The 18,007-nt window shown below is 43.1% G+C and overlaps 1 protein-coding gene across 1 annotated transcript in view; it reads left to right on the forward strand.

The window, feature by feature from the left end:
• ak5 (adenylate kinase 5) overlaps positions 1-18,007 on the forward strand; it is a 116,446-nt gene that overhangs the window by 16,295 nt on the left and 82,144 nt on the right. The window contains exon 5 of the mRNA XM_079611880.1: positions 17,722-17,835. Within this exon, the coding sequence (XP_079468006.1) occupies positions 17,722-17,835 (114 nt within the window). The remainder of the gene's footprint in view (positions 1-17,721; positions 17,836-18,007) is intronic.

Consider the following 18,007-nt stretch of genomic DNA (forward strand, 5'->3'; position numbering starts at 1 on the left):
TTTTTTTCTCCATTAGGTCACCTGATGGAGTTTTAGGTCACCATTAGGTCACCTGATGGAGTTTTAGGTCACCATTAGGTCACCTGATGGAGTTTTAGGTCACCATTAGGTCACCTGATGGAGTTTTAGGTCACCATTAGGTCACCTGATGGAGTTTTTCGTTTCCTTGCCACTGTTGCCTTTGGCTTGCTCAGTTGGGGATATTCAATTTAATTAATCAATGAATAATACTATTGATTAGCATTACCAAATATGTACGTTTTATTATTATTTTAATTTAATACTGTGAAGCTGCTTTGATACAATCTGTATTGTGAAAATCTCTATACAAATATTCTTGACTTGACTTAAAGAAAATATATGGTGCTACCTGTTGTTAGTGATTTTTAGCTCATTGTTTTATGAGTGACAAGGTATGTTTCTTGGGTGAAAACCTTTGCTATTGTTATGGAAGAATTACTTGACTTGAGACATGAATGAAGTGTTTTTGAATATATTAAAAGTCAAACTGCTGTGCCAAGATGAAAGTTCGTTAGGAGAACTGTGTAAATAGTTTTGAAAAAGGGATCTAAGTATTGAGAATGTGTCCTATAGGGATTGTAAAAAAAAACTGTAATGCAAGCTTATGACAATTTGTAAGAAAGCAAAGAATATACCCTTTACAAAAACAGTTACAACATTTTTTTATGAACTTCTCCCTGATTCGTAAATATCACAAATTGTACCAGTATCTGTGTTTGATGGATTGAAGAAATGCTGCATGTGCTTAGACAAAATTCCTACCACATACACAATAGTGTAACTACCCATAATATTTAGTTAAAATGTCCAATGTAAAGTTGCATAACAATTTTTTTTATATAAAAAAAAATCATAATAGTGCTGAATGGAAATTCCCATCGAAATTACCTATTAACAAATAGGTAGGAGATATGGCCATGATTCATGACTTTTTAACATCAACATTTTAGGTTAAAATACATATCTGTATAAGGAAAAATGTATATTGTAGGACCTGTTTTCACCATTTTAATAATCTTTTTGCTTCAATTCATTTGATTGACAGCTTCAGTAAAGGGAGCGTTTTTTGATCCCTTTCTACGTATATATAATTTATTCACAGTTTAAATAACAGATTATTTCCATCCTACTAAGAGAAAGTCACTGGTTTGATTTACTGACAACATGAATCCTTACATATCAGAAATCACTGGTCACAGATCAGGCGTTAGAATGAACACAGTTACTTGCGTGTTGTTGCATTACCATCGAGTCCATAAAGCCTGCGCCGAAATTGCGACTGATTTACCAGAGAATCCACAGTGAAATGTACCAAACAAATAATAAATGCTCAACTGAGGCATTCACATTGTTTAAAAGAAATAACCACAATCCTAGCATTAGGATAATTTGGAAGGCAATATTATTTGTAATACAGTATCTTATGAAGTCACAGTGTTCCTTATTTAAATAGTCCACAGTCACGGACTACGCAAAAAAGGGGACGAGGCCTGGTTGAGCTGCATTAGAGAAGACAGTGTTGTCGCTATGTCAAAGAGACACTGTTTTTTCCACAACGTTTTCCAAAACTGATGAACTTAGAGTGGTTAACTTATTTTAAACACTGTTCCTGAACATTATAACCCCAAACGTTTATCTGAGCGCTGCACATTTAACGAAGAACAGCTTGAAAATTACAAAAAACACACCACTCTGAAACGGCCTAGTGAAATCTGTGCTTGCAAAGTCTGCTCATTAAATCCGTTCTTGACGAACCTCTTGTTCGTTAAAATTGTCAGGGTCTGAATTGGTTTGAAATAAACTTAATATTTACACTAGAGAAGACCGCGCAGTTATGGAGGGGTGGGAAATTTTTCAAAAGACGCTCCAAGCTGTGCCAATCACAACACACTGAGCCAGCTAACCAATCACAGCACAGTATTTTGGAAGAAGGGGCTTCATCGAAATTGGCGTGTTCGAGGCAGACTGGGGAGAGAGGTGCTGTAACAATGTAAAATATGTAAAAGATAATTTTTTTTAACAATCAAGCATAAGAACATATTCTAGTACACCCCAAAAACAAAACCAAGACTTCGTAAAAGGGCATTATAGGACCCCTTTAATACATGGTGTCCAATACAGTGGACAGATGTATTTTCAGTTACTGTATGGTAAATAAACTACAGCAAATGTAAAGTGTTTCTTAGATCTCACTATTAGATGTTTTTGGCCATACTGAATTTTGTTTGTCATAGATGCATGTAGAATTAAAATGAACGGTGGTTTGGATATAACACGAATGGTTAAAATTGCTTCTAGACCTTTTAACACGACTCTAACATATGAACATCTTTATGAATGAAGTGACTTTTTAAAGAGCTTACTGCATTTTGTTATTCTGTTTATATTACCAGACTTGACAATAGCAGCACTTCCTAAATTCCCTCCCTATAGCAATGTACCCACACACCCTTTCCTGCATGTTAAGTTCCATTTGTGAACCGAGCACAGAAGTGTGTGGCGCTGGAAATGAGGGCACCATATTTTAGCGAGGAGGCTGTAGACCTTATGCCTTATGCTTCGGACTCTGTGTCCGTATGAATTAGCTCAAATGATCCATAGGGAATTTTAATAACTAATCATGAATATGATTAATATATTGCATATTACAGTTACATTAAATTATCGAAATTGAAGATAGACTATATGAATATATGAATAATCAATCACAACGAATTATAATTCCTCATTCATACATCAATAGTCTCATTTCAGATCGATTATGAGGTAATCTTTAAGGGAAATTATGTAATCATCAAATCGGTGTTGTCCAGCAACGACCGTAAGATTAAACTATCAATTTCTCAATAAAGTTATCCTTTCTTATAAACTCCAAGAAATATTAACTTTCTGGCCGTGAACATTAATTTTCCTGTGTTTATAAAATTAAAACTAGTAAATAATAAGAGCTCTGGCAGCTCTTGGATCTTTAAATCTCATTGACTCGTTTTACAAGCATTTTCACGGAAACAGTTGAATATATTGTTTTAATAAATGCAAAACTACAGAATATAGGCTACTACACAAGATACACGTTTTATATATCTATGTACATTTACTTACAGTTAACAAACAAGACAAACAACAGATGATGAGAGAGTGAGGGTTGGAGAGAGAGAATGGGGGCGCGCGCGCCGAAGCACGCGCGGAGGTTGTAGAGAGAGAGAGAGAGAATGGTCACGAGTGACCATAGAACAGTAAACATCACAGACCCTTGAGAGAGACATCAATCAAACACCTTAAAACATTAAAACTCGTCAGAGCTTGATACTTGCAAAAGGTTCGTTTGCGTGCACGAGCTGTGTCCAGCCTGCGCGTGTTCTTGGGAGCAGAGTGCGTTCTCTCGGGAAGCTTCGAAAGCAGGGCGCGTGCTCGTTGCCAGAGCACGTTTTCGCGGGAGCTTTGAAGGCTGGTTGCAAGTGGAGTTGCTGAAGGAATTCAGGCTTCGTTCGTTCGACTCGTAGGTGGAAACGAACAAAGGAGAATTTAAAAAGGAAACAAAAGACTGAGATAAAACAAATAAAAGGAGGGAACTCCTGAAGGAGTTCAGGTCCGAAGATTTCACATGATGAGTAGACGAAGGCAGGACGCGAGAGAGCGAGCAGAAGGGAGAGCGTTTGGGTTTTAAGGAATGTATGGGTAACGCCGCCTTCTGGTGGATTGTCCAATCACCTTCAGTGATTCAAGAGCGGGAGAATGTTCCTTTGTCCGCTGGGAACATCCCTCTTGCTCGGATTACCAAAGCGTTTGACTTAAACTTTTCGGCCCCAGAAATATGAAATGTGTAAAACAATGTACGTTACTGCATTCTGCTATCGGAATTCGACTCCGTTAGATTTAGAGAATTACAAAGATACGAAACACATCATATTAACATTAATAGGAATACAAAGGTATATTATTATGCATTAGTATAGACATTTAAAGTTCGATTAATGTTACACTAATAAATATATATGCTTTCCTATGGTTTATAAACACATCTTAACACAAAAGGGGATATATTTATTACATTTAAGAGTGACTATGGTCACAATCCTTTCCTCTGTCTGAGGTGGGGGTGTCACATTACATGTCTCTGTGTGTGTGTGTGTGTGTGTGTTGGAATGTTGGGGGCTGGGTTCTACGGGGAGCCACCAAAATGTCTTGTCTTTTCAGACCATTTAATGAAGTATTCTAGAGAATCACAATTTATTAATTTGAATAAGCATCTGTCATTTTCAATGTTGCTACATATTCCCCCTTTTTGTTCGATTAAGTCAGGGGATGGACTTCATCGAACAACAACTTAGCACAATGGATGACAGGTGGTTTCAAGGCTGTTGGCTCAGCTCACATGGGGTTGAGGTGGTCGATGGTGTGGGGTTCTGTAAGAAACCGCCGACGCGGCTTTGTGAGCTTGGCTGTGGATGTTCACATCTCGTTGAGTCTGGCACAGGGTGAAGGCCAAGACGAGTGTCGGTGCGTGGTCGGTGACCTTGGAAAGATCCAACAGTAGCAGCTGCGGTCCAGGTTTGGACACAGGTGAGGTATTCAGGCTTGGCGGTTGCCCATGCTCGGAGGGCTGTGTTGCCAGGAGCAATGTTCGTGAGTTGGGACCCCCTTTTCTCAAACCAGAGATCTCCTTCTGGATCTAAGGTGACGTTGTAGTTCTTAAAGGATGGGAGTTCCAGTGCTGTCTGGTACTCTTTGCTCGGAAGATGGTACCATGACAGGTTACCAAGGTGTGAGATGGCACCTGTCGGTACTTGAGTCGGCATACTCTGGCTGAGCAGGTTGACACGGCTGGTTGTATCATGCTGTTCGTGAGTGACAGTGGCTGTGTGCGCAGGTGTGTTAGCCAGCCATCGTTCACCTACAATCTTTGCTTGTGTTTCTGTGACTTGTGTGCGAGGCTTAGCTTCAGCAGGGCAGCGTGTGTGGCTGACCAGGGGTTGCAACTTGTAGAGTCCTCCAGTGTTGTCTCTGAGGACGGGCTTGCTAGGGCAGAGATAGTGACCGTCTTTGGTCAAGGTGCACCCGTGCAGGTTTGAGGCCGGGTACAGCAGGGTGTCGCTGTCGTGGTAGGCCACTACGCCTGGAGTGCATATCTTGAACTGGGTCCTGCTTTTCCAGGACCCGATGTTGACAATGTCTTTGAGCCTGTAGGCTCGGTTTGGCTCGATGATGGGTAGGTTTAGGAGAAAACCCACTTCTCTCTGCTCGGGGTTGACGTGAAGTGGGGTGGCGCAACCCAGAGAGTAAGCAAGGTGTGTTTGTAGAGGGTCAGCCGGCGTGGTGATGCTGGAAGCCAGCACAGTTCGCACAAGGCTTAAGAGTTTCAGGTACGGTGGGATTGCACCTGTGGCTAGGCTGTCAGTGGAGGAGCTAACCTCCCACAGCATGTCTGTCGTTAGTGCTGTAAACAGCGGAGTCTGGGCAAAGTCTTTCTGGAAGATATTAAACAGCGGTTTCATTGAGTTCACAGTCTGGTTCGCTGCGTTGACACTGGACATACCAATGTTAAAAAGAGTTCTGGCGGCAGCTACGGCTCCGAGCAACGCTCCCAGGAACCGTTCGGATCGGTGGTTGGTGCTTAGGAGTCCTGATTGCGTGGCAGTCACTTTCTCCAGTTGGTTGAGCAGATGTTCGACCTTGGCTTTGGCGTGAGGGAGGGAGTCCTCTGTCCGTTGGGCACTTGCCCAGGTGTATGGGGCTGCGGTGCTGAGGTAGTGTGCTCTGTAGACCGGGCGGGACTGGATGAGTCGACCATACACTGGCTGAGTGTAGGTTCCGCAGTCGGTGATCAGGAGTCTCAGTGGTTCTCTCGGTGGCAGCTGTCCTCTGGATGGCTGACAGCACAGCATGACGACCCACAGCAGCAACCTGGTACAGATGACAGAGAGAGAGAGAGAGAAAGGGAAGGAAGAGGCAAACGAGGGTTGTCTTTGGTTGGACAGGGCAGTTCTTTTGCTTTGTGGGTGGCAGCTAGGTTTAGCTCGCCTTGGCCCATGTTTTGTCACATCTTTCTGCCAGCCGGTCGCTTGCTTCAATGTCTCGTCAGTGACTCTGGTGTTGTGTTGTGCCGCACATGATGCATCATAGATAAACATTGGCATGACCCCCCTTTTGCAACTGTTCACCACAAGCTTTTGCGCTGTGATGTCAACAGGTGCAGAACCCGTAATGTTGTCTGCATGCAGCGTGTGCATGTCATGTAGCGGTTTGAGGCACTGGCTGTCAGTGAGTTTAGACGGCGTGCAAGGGTGGCAGGAGGGGTATAAGTGGTGGCAACGCAAAGTCTTTGTTGTGGTGTCAGAAGCCCGCATGTCCGCTATGTTGGGTGTTGCAGACAGCGGAGCCCGCGTAAGCGGGACAGTGTTAGGCCGTGTAGCCTGTAAAAGTCTTATGCAGTGTGTAGTCGCTGCAACTGTGAGGGCGGGAGGGTGGGTCGGGTGTGACCACCGCTTTCCGTTTAGTGCGCCAGGCTTGGCGCGGGCAGGAGTTTGGTCATGTGGCTGCAGGTCAGTCTTGACCTTGGCGCAGCATTTGTTAAAGTCTTTTGTGGGCTGGAAGGTGCAGGGTAGCGAACTTGAAACTTGACCTGTTGCTAAGTCTGTGTCGTTGTGACTGGCTGTGGGAGTTCCCATGAACTGTGTGACCTGACAGTCTGGCTCTGTGGAAAGTCTCGTGACCTCTGTGATCTGACAGTCTGGCTCGGGTGGCCTGTGTGACTGGATGGGGAGAGGTTCTGGCACTTGGGCCCAAAGAGTTCGCTTTTTGAAGTCCAGTAAGGGCTCGAAACGATCCAGCAGGTCTTTGCCAATGATGAGTGGATGAGTGTTCATTGGTGAAACGTACACAGGGTGAGTCAGCGACATAAAACCTATTGACAGGTGGATTAGAGTTAGCTGTTCGAGCCGGATGCTATTTTGGCTGTATGAATGCACATTTAGCTCACAAGTGTGGGATTCAAGAGTTCGATTCTGTCTCTTAGCTTTGACTTTGAGTCTTTTGAAAAGTTGAGATGAGATCACAGTGAGGTCTGCTCCTGTGTCTATCAAGGCTTCAAGTTTCACTTCCTTCTCCAAAGTGCAGGCTAGGTAGGGTTTCCTGGTCACCCCCCTTTCAAGGAGGTTTCCCAGAAACTGTGGCACCGGGGCTGTTGTTGTCAGCCGGAGTGAATGGTAGGTGTTGTCAGTTTGTGATGCAACAATGAGTGAGTGGGTGGAGCTGCTATTTGGTGATGTAACAGCAAAGTTCATGGGTTGCGATTTGATAACAATGTCTGGTGGGTTGTCCCCGGGAGGGACGTGTGGCTTGCTGCGGGGGCAGCTAGCCGGAACAGCACTTCCTGGGACTTTGTGATGTTGGTCCCAGGTGTGATGTGTTGTGCTGTTTCGTGTAGTGTGTGCAGCTGTCAGCTGTGGTGCTGGAGCGGAGCTGTCACTTTGTGGTGTGACAGCTAGCTCTGTAGTCTGTGGGGGACGAGCAGTGTTCGTGGTGCTTGGCTCAGGCAGATGGCAGTCAGACAGGGTGTTGGTTTCAGTTCTTATGCTTAGACATAAGATGTCTGGTTCGTCCTTGTCTCTCTTGCGATGTTTCTTGTGAAGAAACTCTTTCAGCATCCTCACGATCTCTGCTGTCTCCGACGTGGCTGCACTGTGTTTTTCTGGTGTGCGATGAGGCTTGGGCTTACCAGTAGCATGTCGAGAGGGGTTCCAGGGCTGGCTTTCTGGGCTTGGAGTTCTGGACGGCGGGTGATGCAGGTCCCAGAACCTCTTAGAGCGCTCGCTCCGATGCTTTGGATGAGCACCGTCACGGTTGTTTTGCCCTCTGCTGGCTTGGAACGGCCTTGACTCTCTGTGGTACAGTCTGTGACTGTGGTGCTGTTGGGCGCCTTCTGTGTCTAGCTCTGAGCAGTGCTCAGAGACAGAGTAGGTTGTGGGGTCTTTTACAGTCTTTTTGGAAATAGTCTTTTGCTTGGTGTAAGCTTTGTGGACCAAGTCACGTAGCTGTTGGGTGGACATGCTACGTGGACAGGCCAGAACGCCTAAGTGGTGACTCACTGTGGGATGCAGATTTCGGAGGAACAGCGTCCTGAAGTTGACATCTTCTTCCATACCGGGCTCGTTTCGTGCTCCGAAGTAGGCGTGTCGGAGTCGGCCGTAGTAGGTCTGTGGGTGTTCAGGTCGGGCCTGTTTGACGTCCATGGCGGTGAAGACCCCTTGTTCTGATTCTGGATCAGAGAATTCACGGATCAAAGCTTGTCGCAGCTGCTGGTAGTCCCTTTTGACAGTCTCTGGTTGACGGTCTAGGAAGCTGCGCACGTCACGGCTAGAAGTAATTCTGAGCAGGCAAAACTTGTCCCGAGCTGTCACGTTGGCGACAGTTTGCAGGTGAAAGTCAATGTCTTGAAGGTAAGCATGTACATCATGGCCTCCTGCAAGGTTTGGAGTGAACGTGGGGATGTTTCTGGCCAACTTGTCAGAGTTCGTGGGGGAAGAGCTGTGGTTGGGGGCCCAATCCGTCTGGAGGGGATTCTGACCCTTTTCAGCTCCGCCCCCTTCAGCTTTGGGAGCCGTGCCGCGTTGAGCGGTAAGTGTTCTCTGTGAGGGCTCCCCCCTTTCTGCTGGCAGGGGTTTCTGTTGGCTGGCTGGTGTGTACCGGCTGGTCAGGGGAAACTTTGTGGTGTGTGTTTCCCCTACCCGGTCACTGTTAAGTCTGTAAGAATGGCTCAGTTCTCTGTGAACAATGTCAAGTTCGTCTCTGAGATCATGTCTCTGCAGAGTAAGCTCATGGATTTCAGCTCTGGCCACCTGTAAGTGTTTTTCACAGGCTGTGGCTTTAGCGTTTTTGTCTCTTAGTTCAGTCTTTGCTCTCTCAAGGAGAGCGTCACTTTGTTGGAGTCTTTCGTCGAGTTCTTTACAGGTTTCTTTCTCCGACTGTTCTCTTTGGTCTGTGTCGATCAGGAGAAGTAGCTGTTCTAGACGACTTTGGGTGTGGGCCTGGTTCCTCCGGGCCTCCTCTGCTTGAAGCTTTAGCGCTGCTGCTTCCTGCTCCAGGTTGATGTGGCTCCTTTCGCTGAGCCGTGCCTGGGCGACGAGTTTGTGTGCGAGGCTTCCGACGATTTTGGCCCAGTCCTTGTAGCTGTAGCTCTGTGTCGGATCGTGGGTCATCAGTTCGACCAGGTCGGTGTCCAGCTGTTCTCGGCTCCGGGGCTCTGTGTCAGCGGCGTCTCCGGGCAGGAAGTCGGTCGTCATGGCTCTCAACCACAACTCGAGTTCGTCCCACTGGGCAGCCATACTGGACGGCCGTGACCTTGGCACACTGTAGGCGAGAGAGAACACAGAACACACACACACAAAGAGACCAATGCAAGTTCGTTTTAAGGTTAACGAGCTATGATCATACGGCTATGCCGTTTATGAGAATTTTGGGGCTAACTGATGCCAACAGTTAGACAGTTCACGGAGCCAATTAACTTGGGTCGTCTGAGGACCTGCACTAGGGGTTGTGACGAGCAGTAGCCTGGCGGGTCACGTGGTGGCCCCGGCTGCTGGTGGTCACTCCACTACTTAGTTTCCTTGATGGCTCTCTCAGGTTACTGTTTCTAGGTGAAATGAAAGAAACAAATCACAACAGAACAAAGGATAGGACAGATCAAAGTGAAATAAAATCAAACAATAGTAACACGGTATGTGTCAGAGAGAATAAGGAGGCCTAAGCCTATTACCACTGCCAGAGTTTACGATAGGGCCTACAGGTGAGTGGGGGCTATCGGGGTTGAAAACCTAGGAAGATGGTGAGGCTTGGAGAAAAGGATAGGGGCCAAACACTTAAATGACCGGGGAATATCTAATATTCTGTGGCTTATACTAAGTGTATGGGTTTTACCTTATTTAGTCTGCCTGGAGTGAAATGAGGTCACTCAGGTGGGGGCCAGCGGCGCGGTCAACCTTCTCGACGGTCCCAAACACTCGAACGCAGTGGACCCGGGCCCTCTGTTACTCTGTGTACCACGGTGCGACCTTCTCAAAACAACTTGCGACCTTAAACACAACCTGGCAACGCCAAGGTGTCAACTGCCAGACAGCACGACAAAAATGGGGTTTTCACCGGAACCCGGGCCCCTGCAGCAGGCCCTGGTTCAGGTAATTGTCCCGAAATTGCCTTGTGTGTCAGCTGGCGTGGTTGACCTTACCCTTGGAGTGCCAAATTGCTGATGTAGCAGTTGCGTGCCGCCCCAATGGTAAGAGACAGAAGAGTCCGAGACTCACGCACGGCCGGTGTCGGTCGTGACGGCCAGGTGACCCCGCTCGCTGGAAACCAACCAGAGATGACTGTCAAATCACCACAGCGCCCTAGGGAGAACTACACATAAACACACAAAAAGGGGTAAACAGGTGAAAGTTAAAGTCAATTAAGGCTTTCTTGTTTAAACCAAGTTTAGTAATTATGTATGTAGAAATAAAGGCAAAGGCTTTGAAATAATGGTAAAACAAAAAGGGAATTATGATAATGTTGGTGATTATCAGAATAACCTAACCTAAAAGAGAGATAAGAAAATTAGGAATAAAAAAAAAATTGTAATAATTTTTTTTTGGAAAAAAAAAAAAAAAAAAAAAAAAAATTAATAATAAAATAAAATAATGGAAAGACAGGATGACCCCAGAAGAAGAGACAGGCCGCAGTAGTGGGTTTGTCCCACAAGGGGGCGTATCTCTTTTCAGTGGTCAACCTGGTTGGACAGACAAACTCATTCAAATTAAATTCAAACTAGCTTGAATTCAAATCTAAATAAGCCTGTGCAGAAATGTAAACATCAGAGTGATATTTTATAATAATCCAGATGACGTTAAAGCATCAGTAATTACTATGAAATAATCAGAAGGGAAAGATGAAATAAGTACACACTTCAAAAGAGTGAAAGGAGGAAAAGAGTGGCACCGACTTAGTATCCACAAGGCCACGTGGTGGCGCTGTTTCCTTCTAGTGGATGACAGTGGCTGACAGCCACACAATTTAAATCCCAAAATTTAAATCTGGTTTACCTCGAATTTAGATAAGCGTGTAAGGGGATTGAGAGATCAGAATGATATTGTACAATAATTAAGATGCATTAAAGTATCAGTAATTATTATAAAATAATCAGACGAGAAAACAGAAATAAAGCAATTCACACAGAATTGGAAACAGAAAAACGAGTTGAATGAACCGCTTTAGCGGGAGGCGGCCACTAGGTGGCGGACTTCCCTCTAACTGGGCTCTCAATGGCTGGGCTGGGATTTAATTTAAGTTTTAATTCAACTCTTGTTTGAACCAAACTCAAAGTAAATGTACCAGTCACAAGCAGGAAAATTGTCTAACACAAAATAATATTCGCACGAGCAAAGCTGGAAATGCCAATAATTATTGAGAATTTAGACATAAGCTAATTCACTATTCATCATAGAACACTTGAATTTAGCAGTACGAGAGCATTATCTGAAACGGCCACGAGATGGCGTAGTCGCGCTCATGCAGGCTGACGTCAGTGGGAGGCGGTGCTCACGCAGGGTGACGTTGTTGGGGCGCGTATTTTGAGACTTGAACACCTAGAAGGACCTCTGGTGTTTAGTCCGCGGAATTACAACCAATTTTAAATGTGACTCTAAAGAGCTCAGAGCGTTCAGCTCAGTCACGTGCTGATTTTCGGCAATAAAATCACAAAGGAAACAAGATCTCTACAGATCTTCGGGTGCTATACTGCACAAGAGAGAACGTGTCAGGACTTCTTCACTGCACTTTATTACTCAAATGTGGAAAACAGGAATTATCATCTGTTGTTGGGTTCCCGTAAACATTTAACCACAATAGCACTTATGATTTAAAAATGTCTTAGGTTTACAAAATGGGTAGCTAATCCAATTTTTGACCAGGAGTTATCGTTATTTTAACGATCTAATATTATTATTAGGCCTATTATCGAAACGGAGGAGACTCGCTCTGTTCCAATCTACCGCGTGAACAAAGAAACTCGTTTGATTTCAAGCGGGCTAAAGCAATATTAATTACAGGCTGAACAGAGATTCTTTTCTCTAGGACATTTACCGGTATTGTCACTTCCAGCGTCTGTTAATATGCTTGTAGCTGAGCTGGCTCGGCGCCAGTCAGTTCTTCAGTGAGCGCGCGTGGGTTCGCATTTGGGCGCGCGCGTTTCCTCACTGAACCGCGTGGACTCTCGCTGGAGCGCGCGCGTGGGTAACACAATATTCAGAATGTACGGAATGTACAGAGATTCTGTTCTCTTTACCGAAACAATATTAATATAATACATCGAAGTTTATTTTAGCAATTAACAGGGGCTGAAAATGTTAAACATATCTAGCAGGGGTCAATTTGCTTTGACTGAGATCGGCTTCGTGCCTTCTAACAGTCCTTCAGTGAGCGCGCGTGGTTTTTGCCTTACTAGGGCGCGCTTGTTTCCTCAATGGGAGCGCGTGGGCTCTCGCGTCTTTGCTCGTAAAACACAAAGTTTGAGATTGCCCGCATTCTCCACCAAACAATGTAGACCTTATGCCTTATGCTTCGGACTCTGTGTCCGTATGAATTAGCTCAAATGATCCATAGGGAATTTTAATAACTAATCATGAATATGATTAATATATTGCATATTACAGTTACATTAAATTATCGAAATTGAAGATAGACTATATGAATATATGAATAATCAATCACAACGAATTATAATTCCTCATTCATACATCAATAGTCTCATTTCAGATCGATTATGAGGTAATCTTTAAGGGAAATTATGTAATCATCAAATCGGTGTTGTCCAGCAACGACCGTAAGATTAAACTATCAATTTCTCAATAAAGTTATCCTTTCTTATAAACTCCAAGAAATATTAACTTTCTGGCCGTGAACATTAATTTTCCTGTGTTTATAAAATTAAAACTAGTAAATAATAAGAGCTCTGGCAGCTCTTGGATCTTTAAATCTCATTGACTCGTTTTACAAGCATTTTCACGGAAACAGTTGAATATATTGTTTTAATAAATGCAAAACTACAGAATATAGGCTACTACACAAGATACACGTTTTATATATCTATGTACATTTACTTACAGTTAACAAACAAGACAAACAACAGATGATGAGAGAGTGAGGGTTGGAGAGAGAGAATGGGGGCGCGCGCGCCGAAGCACGCGCGGAGGTTGTAGAGAGAGAGAGAGAGAATGGTCACGAGTGACCATAGAACAGTAAACATCACAGACCCTTGAGAGAGACATCAATCAAACACCTTAAAACATTAAAACTCGTCAGAGCTTGATACTTGCAAAAGGTTCGTTTGCGTGCACGAGCTGTGTCCAGCCTGCGCGTGTTCTTGGGAGCAGAGTGCGTTCTCTCGGGAAGCTTCGAAAGCAGGGCGCGTGCTCGTTGCCAGAGCACGTTTTCGCGGGAGCTTTGAAGGCTGGTTGCAAGTGGAGTTGCTGAAGGAATTCAGGCTTCGTTCGTTCGACTCGTAGGTGGAAACGAACAAAGGAGAATTTAAAAAGGAAACAAAAGACTGAGATAAAACAAATAAAAGGAGGGAACTCCTGAAGGAGTTCAGGTCCGAAGATTTCACATGATGAGTAGACGAAGGCAGGACGCGAGAGAGCGAGCAGAAGGGAGAGCGTTTGGGTTTTAAGGAATGTATGGGTAACGCCGCCTTCTGGTGGATTGTCCAATCACCTTCAGTGATTCAAGAGCGGGAGAATGTTCCTTTGTCCGCTGGGAACATCCCTCTTGCTCGGATTACCAAAGCGTTTGACTTAAACTTTTCGGCCCCAGAAATATGAAATGTGTAAAACAATGTACGTTACTGCATTCTGCTATCGGAATTCGACTCCGTTAGATTTAGAGAATTACAAAGATACGAAACACATCATATTAACATTAATAGGAATACAAAGGTATATTATTATGCATTAGTATAGACATTTAAAGTTCGATTAATGTTACACTAATAAATATATATGCTTTCCTATGGTTTATAAACACATCTTAACACAAAAGGGGATATATTTATTACATTTAAGAGTGACTATGGTCACAATCCTTTCCTCTGTCTGAGGTGGGGGTGTCACATTACATGTCTCTGTGTGTGTGTGTGTGTGTGTGTGTGTTGGAATGTTGGGGGCTGGGTTCTACGGGGAGCCACCAAAATGTCTTGTCTTTTCAGACCATTTAATGAAGTATTCTAGAGAATCACAATTTATTAATTTGAATAAGCATCTGTCATTTTCAATGTTGCTACAAGGCTTTTGAAAGAGAAACAGAAGACCTCCTACTGGGTGTTGATTCCCTGGGGATCTCCAGAAAGGCTTTGCACGCTTTTAGAGGAGGGCAGTCTATTTGTAAAGATTATTGACTCGGGGGATAAAATGACCAACCCATGTCATTTAATCCTTAGCTGCATTAAATGCACCTTTGTACTGAGACACAGGTTGAGTCGAGCTTCTTGACTCGGCCAGAGAAATAAAGCCACTTTCCACTAATGCCATCCTGGATTAGGGAAGCAAAGGAGACTTTTCCCAGACTGTAAAATGGAACGTATAAGCGGAAACGTCTCAAATCAGATTTACTGTTAGGTTTTGTATTATGATAAAGCTTTCTTTTAATTCTCAAACCTTCTGTACTAGTGCAAAATTGATTGAAACTAAGCTATGAAAACTATTTGTTCTAAACATCTTTTGGTCAGCAACTTGGCCAGTTTAGTCTCAATAAAGCAATACGCAGGAATCATGTTGCTGATGCTATCAGACGTTGCGCTATGAATAATTATTTATCCATCGTTTTGACAGACTGTGACAATGCTATTTTTATTCGTCAGTAAAAATATTATAATGCATGTGGTATTGATATCAGACCCTTTCGTCTTACCAAGCGTTGTGTCGTGGGTTCTTGGCTTGTTTCTTTTTATTCGGCTCTCACAGTGTGAAAAAGAAATTTTTAATGTGAGTAACTCTCACATCTCTGTCTTCAGGCACTTATTTTCTTCCCTTTTCTTACTTTCTAATTTCTGTAAGCTCCTCTTTCTGAATTCTGAAGTAGAGAAGCGCAATGTATCAGATAGCATTCCTTCCTAGCCAGGAAATTGGTTTTGATAAATTGAATGTTCCCTTTAGGTTTGGGGAGTGTTCCCCTAACATTAAGGTTAATTTATGGTTAAATTAATAAAACAAAAAATATTAATTAGACAATGTTCTGTGTCAGTTCTTGGTTTGTCACACAAAACTTTCCTGCAAGTTTATGGATGCAAAAATAGAACCTAAAGAGAATGTTGAGAATGTTAGGAATTGGTTCCTGAAAAAAAAAAAAAAAAAAAAAAAAAAATGAATTGTTTTGTGAATTTTGCAAATTTTGTGAAGCTCGCAATTTCTAATAATAGACAGATATCACACGCGAGTCCCGCGGATATAAAAGAAAAAGTATATTTAATTCTACCGAACTACCCGCAAGTGCTGAATTAATAGCGCTGAGGTAACGCAGCGCTGTTTCACTTGGTCTAACGTTACACTATCACACTAAACAGCATTTGAGTGTGTTGAAAGTTATAATGTTATTCTATGTGTTCGTTTGCTATATGAACCTAGCAGCTTACTAGTAAGCTATCAACACGAATAACATACTGATCATATTCTAACATTTCATCATGTTGAGCTATATACCACTGATTTGTTTTATGTACATTTGCTCACCTGTCTAATAAAGAATGTTCAAGAGCGGTGTTGCTGTCAAGTCGTGACTCGTGGAGCTCTCGGCATCTCGAAAACGCCACGCCGATATTGATCCTCATTTTAGTTCTCCTTTTTTGTCCCAAAGTCTGCTTGCCATGGTCCATAATGTTTGAACGAAATAAGAACAGCGTGCCGCTAAACATTACGCACTACGCAGTTGTCATCATCTGTCGCCATGGTTACATCATGCTATGGCAGTACGAGCGGAAACCGAGGATAGCGCGGATATTGCGTCATTGACAGGCGACATTTCTTTCCGGGACGGCCAATTATTTAAAATTGGAATTTCTCTGAATTAAAAAATCCTTGGAGACTTTTGGGATATTGTAAGTACACAACTGCAGGAAATATATCACACTGTGCAAGTGATTTTTGGATATTTGTATTACAAAATTCTTACATATAGGCTTTAGCTTCAATTTTGATGAAATGATTCTCTAATCGGTTGCATATTATGTCGTGAATTTATCCCTCGAATGCATACTGCAGTCCCTTTTGTCTTGCTCTCTCAGATATTTCACCTGTTCGCCAAAAATGACTAATTATCTCCTTGGGAACGTCTGACACCGGTGCATACTGTAATAGACGTGCCAGGCACAAAAGCTTGTCAGGCGTAGCAACAGTAACTAAGAAGGGTGGGGCGTAGAGAAGGGTCAAGTGATGTCACTAACCCGGGATGAATGTTGTGTAGTCCCTACCAGCTGTTTGTTGTAGTCCTTAAATTCCTAAAATGATCTCCCTTTGCTTTGAACGTTGAGCGTTGCAACTTTGCAGATGTTGTTTATGCTCAAACAGCAACATTACACACTAACTAAAGTTAGAAAAGTGAAATCATAATCAACCACTCCTTTAAATACATATTTAGATGAATCGTTTTCCATGATTTTTGGGAATTTTGAGAATTTATTGCACTATACTGTTGAATAAGACACCCATGCAGGGGACTTTCACTTCGGTAAGGGTAAGCTTATGGATGAATTCGGCAATTCAGAGCAATTTTACTATGTGTAAATGGTGAATCAAATCAGCAAATGTACAGTTTGTTTACCTTTGATGCCACACAGACACATTTCATGTAATCTAATGTCGATTACTCAATCAGATGCAAAGCAGACCGAACAGAACTTTCATGCATTTGATCAACTCTATCAAAACCACATACAGATTTGCAAATTAGGATAGCTGGCTTTATTTCTGGATGGATTTGATGTCATAATGATTTCATGTGGTTGGCGGTCGTCTTGCATTCTAAAAATATCCTCCGCTTTGAACCGTGCCTGGATCTCTTCATATAGTGATACAAAAAAATAACGTTTGGTCATGCAAATTGCATTCCATACTGAGCAACAAATGATGACTGATGTAAGACTTATTTTTAGAGCAATCTGGTACTGACGCTAGATCTCCGTCGTAAATAATGCCATCCACATCATCCGATTTGCTACGCTTGAATATATTCTCCCTCCAGCGCTTAGGAACATTCAAATGATCTGAAAATGTCGCTGCACTCTTCAATTACACTAGAAATCACACAGAATGGGATATGTCATCAAGTTGATGTGTATTATTTATAAATTTTACCCTTTCAGAAAGATGCTTAAAGAAATTCAGGGAATGATCTAAAATACTGTTGTGAATTATGGAATGGCTGCCTTTGAAGACCCACTCATCTGAGAAGTCATGCCACCATCTTCCATGCAAACTGATTCACTGTGCTGTTTAAAATAGCCCGGAATTACAAAGCACATTTCCCTGCAGGTACTTGATCCACGAGGGCAAAATTGCTTCAGAAATTAGGTTTATTACTGCCAATTTAGTTTCAGTCTGTAAAAATTGCAATGTTGCTACTGCATTTTTCTCTGTGGTTCGAGTGTATTATTTTTACCCGAGTACGTTTATTCATTCCCATTAGGAAACTACCATAACTGAGATCAAGCAGAAGATCATGAAGATCTCAGAGGCCAGCGGTATAGTTATAGACGGCTTCCCTCGAGATGTGGGACAAGCGCTTTCTTTTGAGGACCAGGTGAGTGCATTTTACTTGTGGTGCTTGATAGAGCAAGACTATTAACTTGTGGATCCACTAACATTGAAGAAATGCATTTCTAGAGTTACAATCTTGAGATCTGATTTCAATCTAGTAATATGCTATGCAATGACATGAAATGTTTATGACAAACCTCACTGCCTTCACCATA

Source organism: Phoxinus phoxinus (genome assembly GCF_949152265.1).
Source record: "Phoxinus phoxinus genome assembly, chromosome: 5".
NCBI lineage: Eukaryota > Metazoa > Chordata > Actinopteri > Cypriniformes > Leuciscidae > Phoxinus > Phoxinus phoxinus.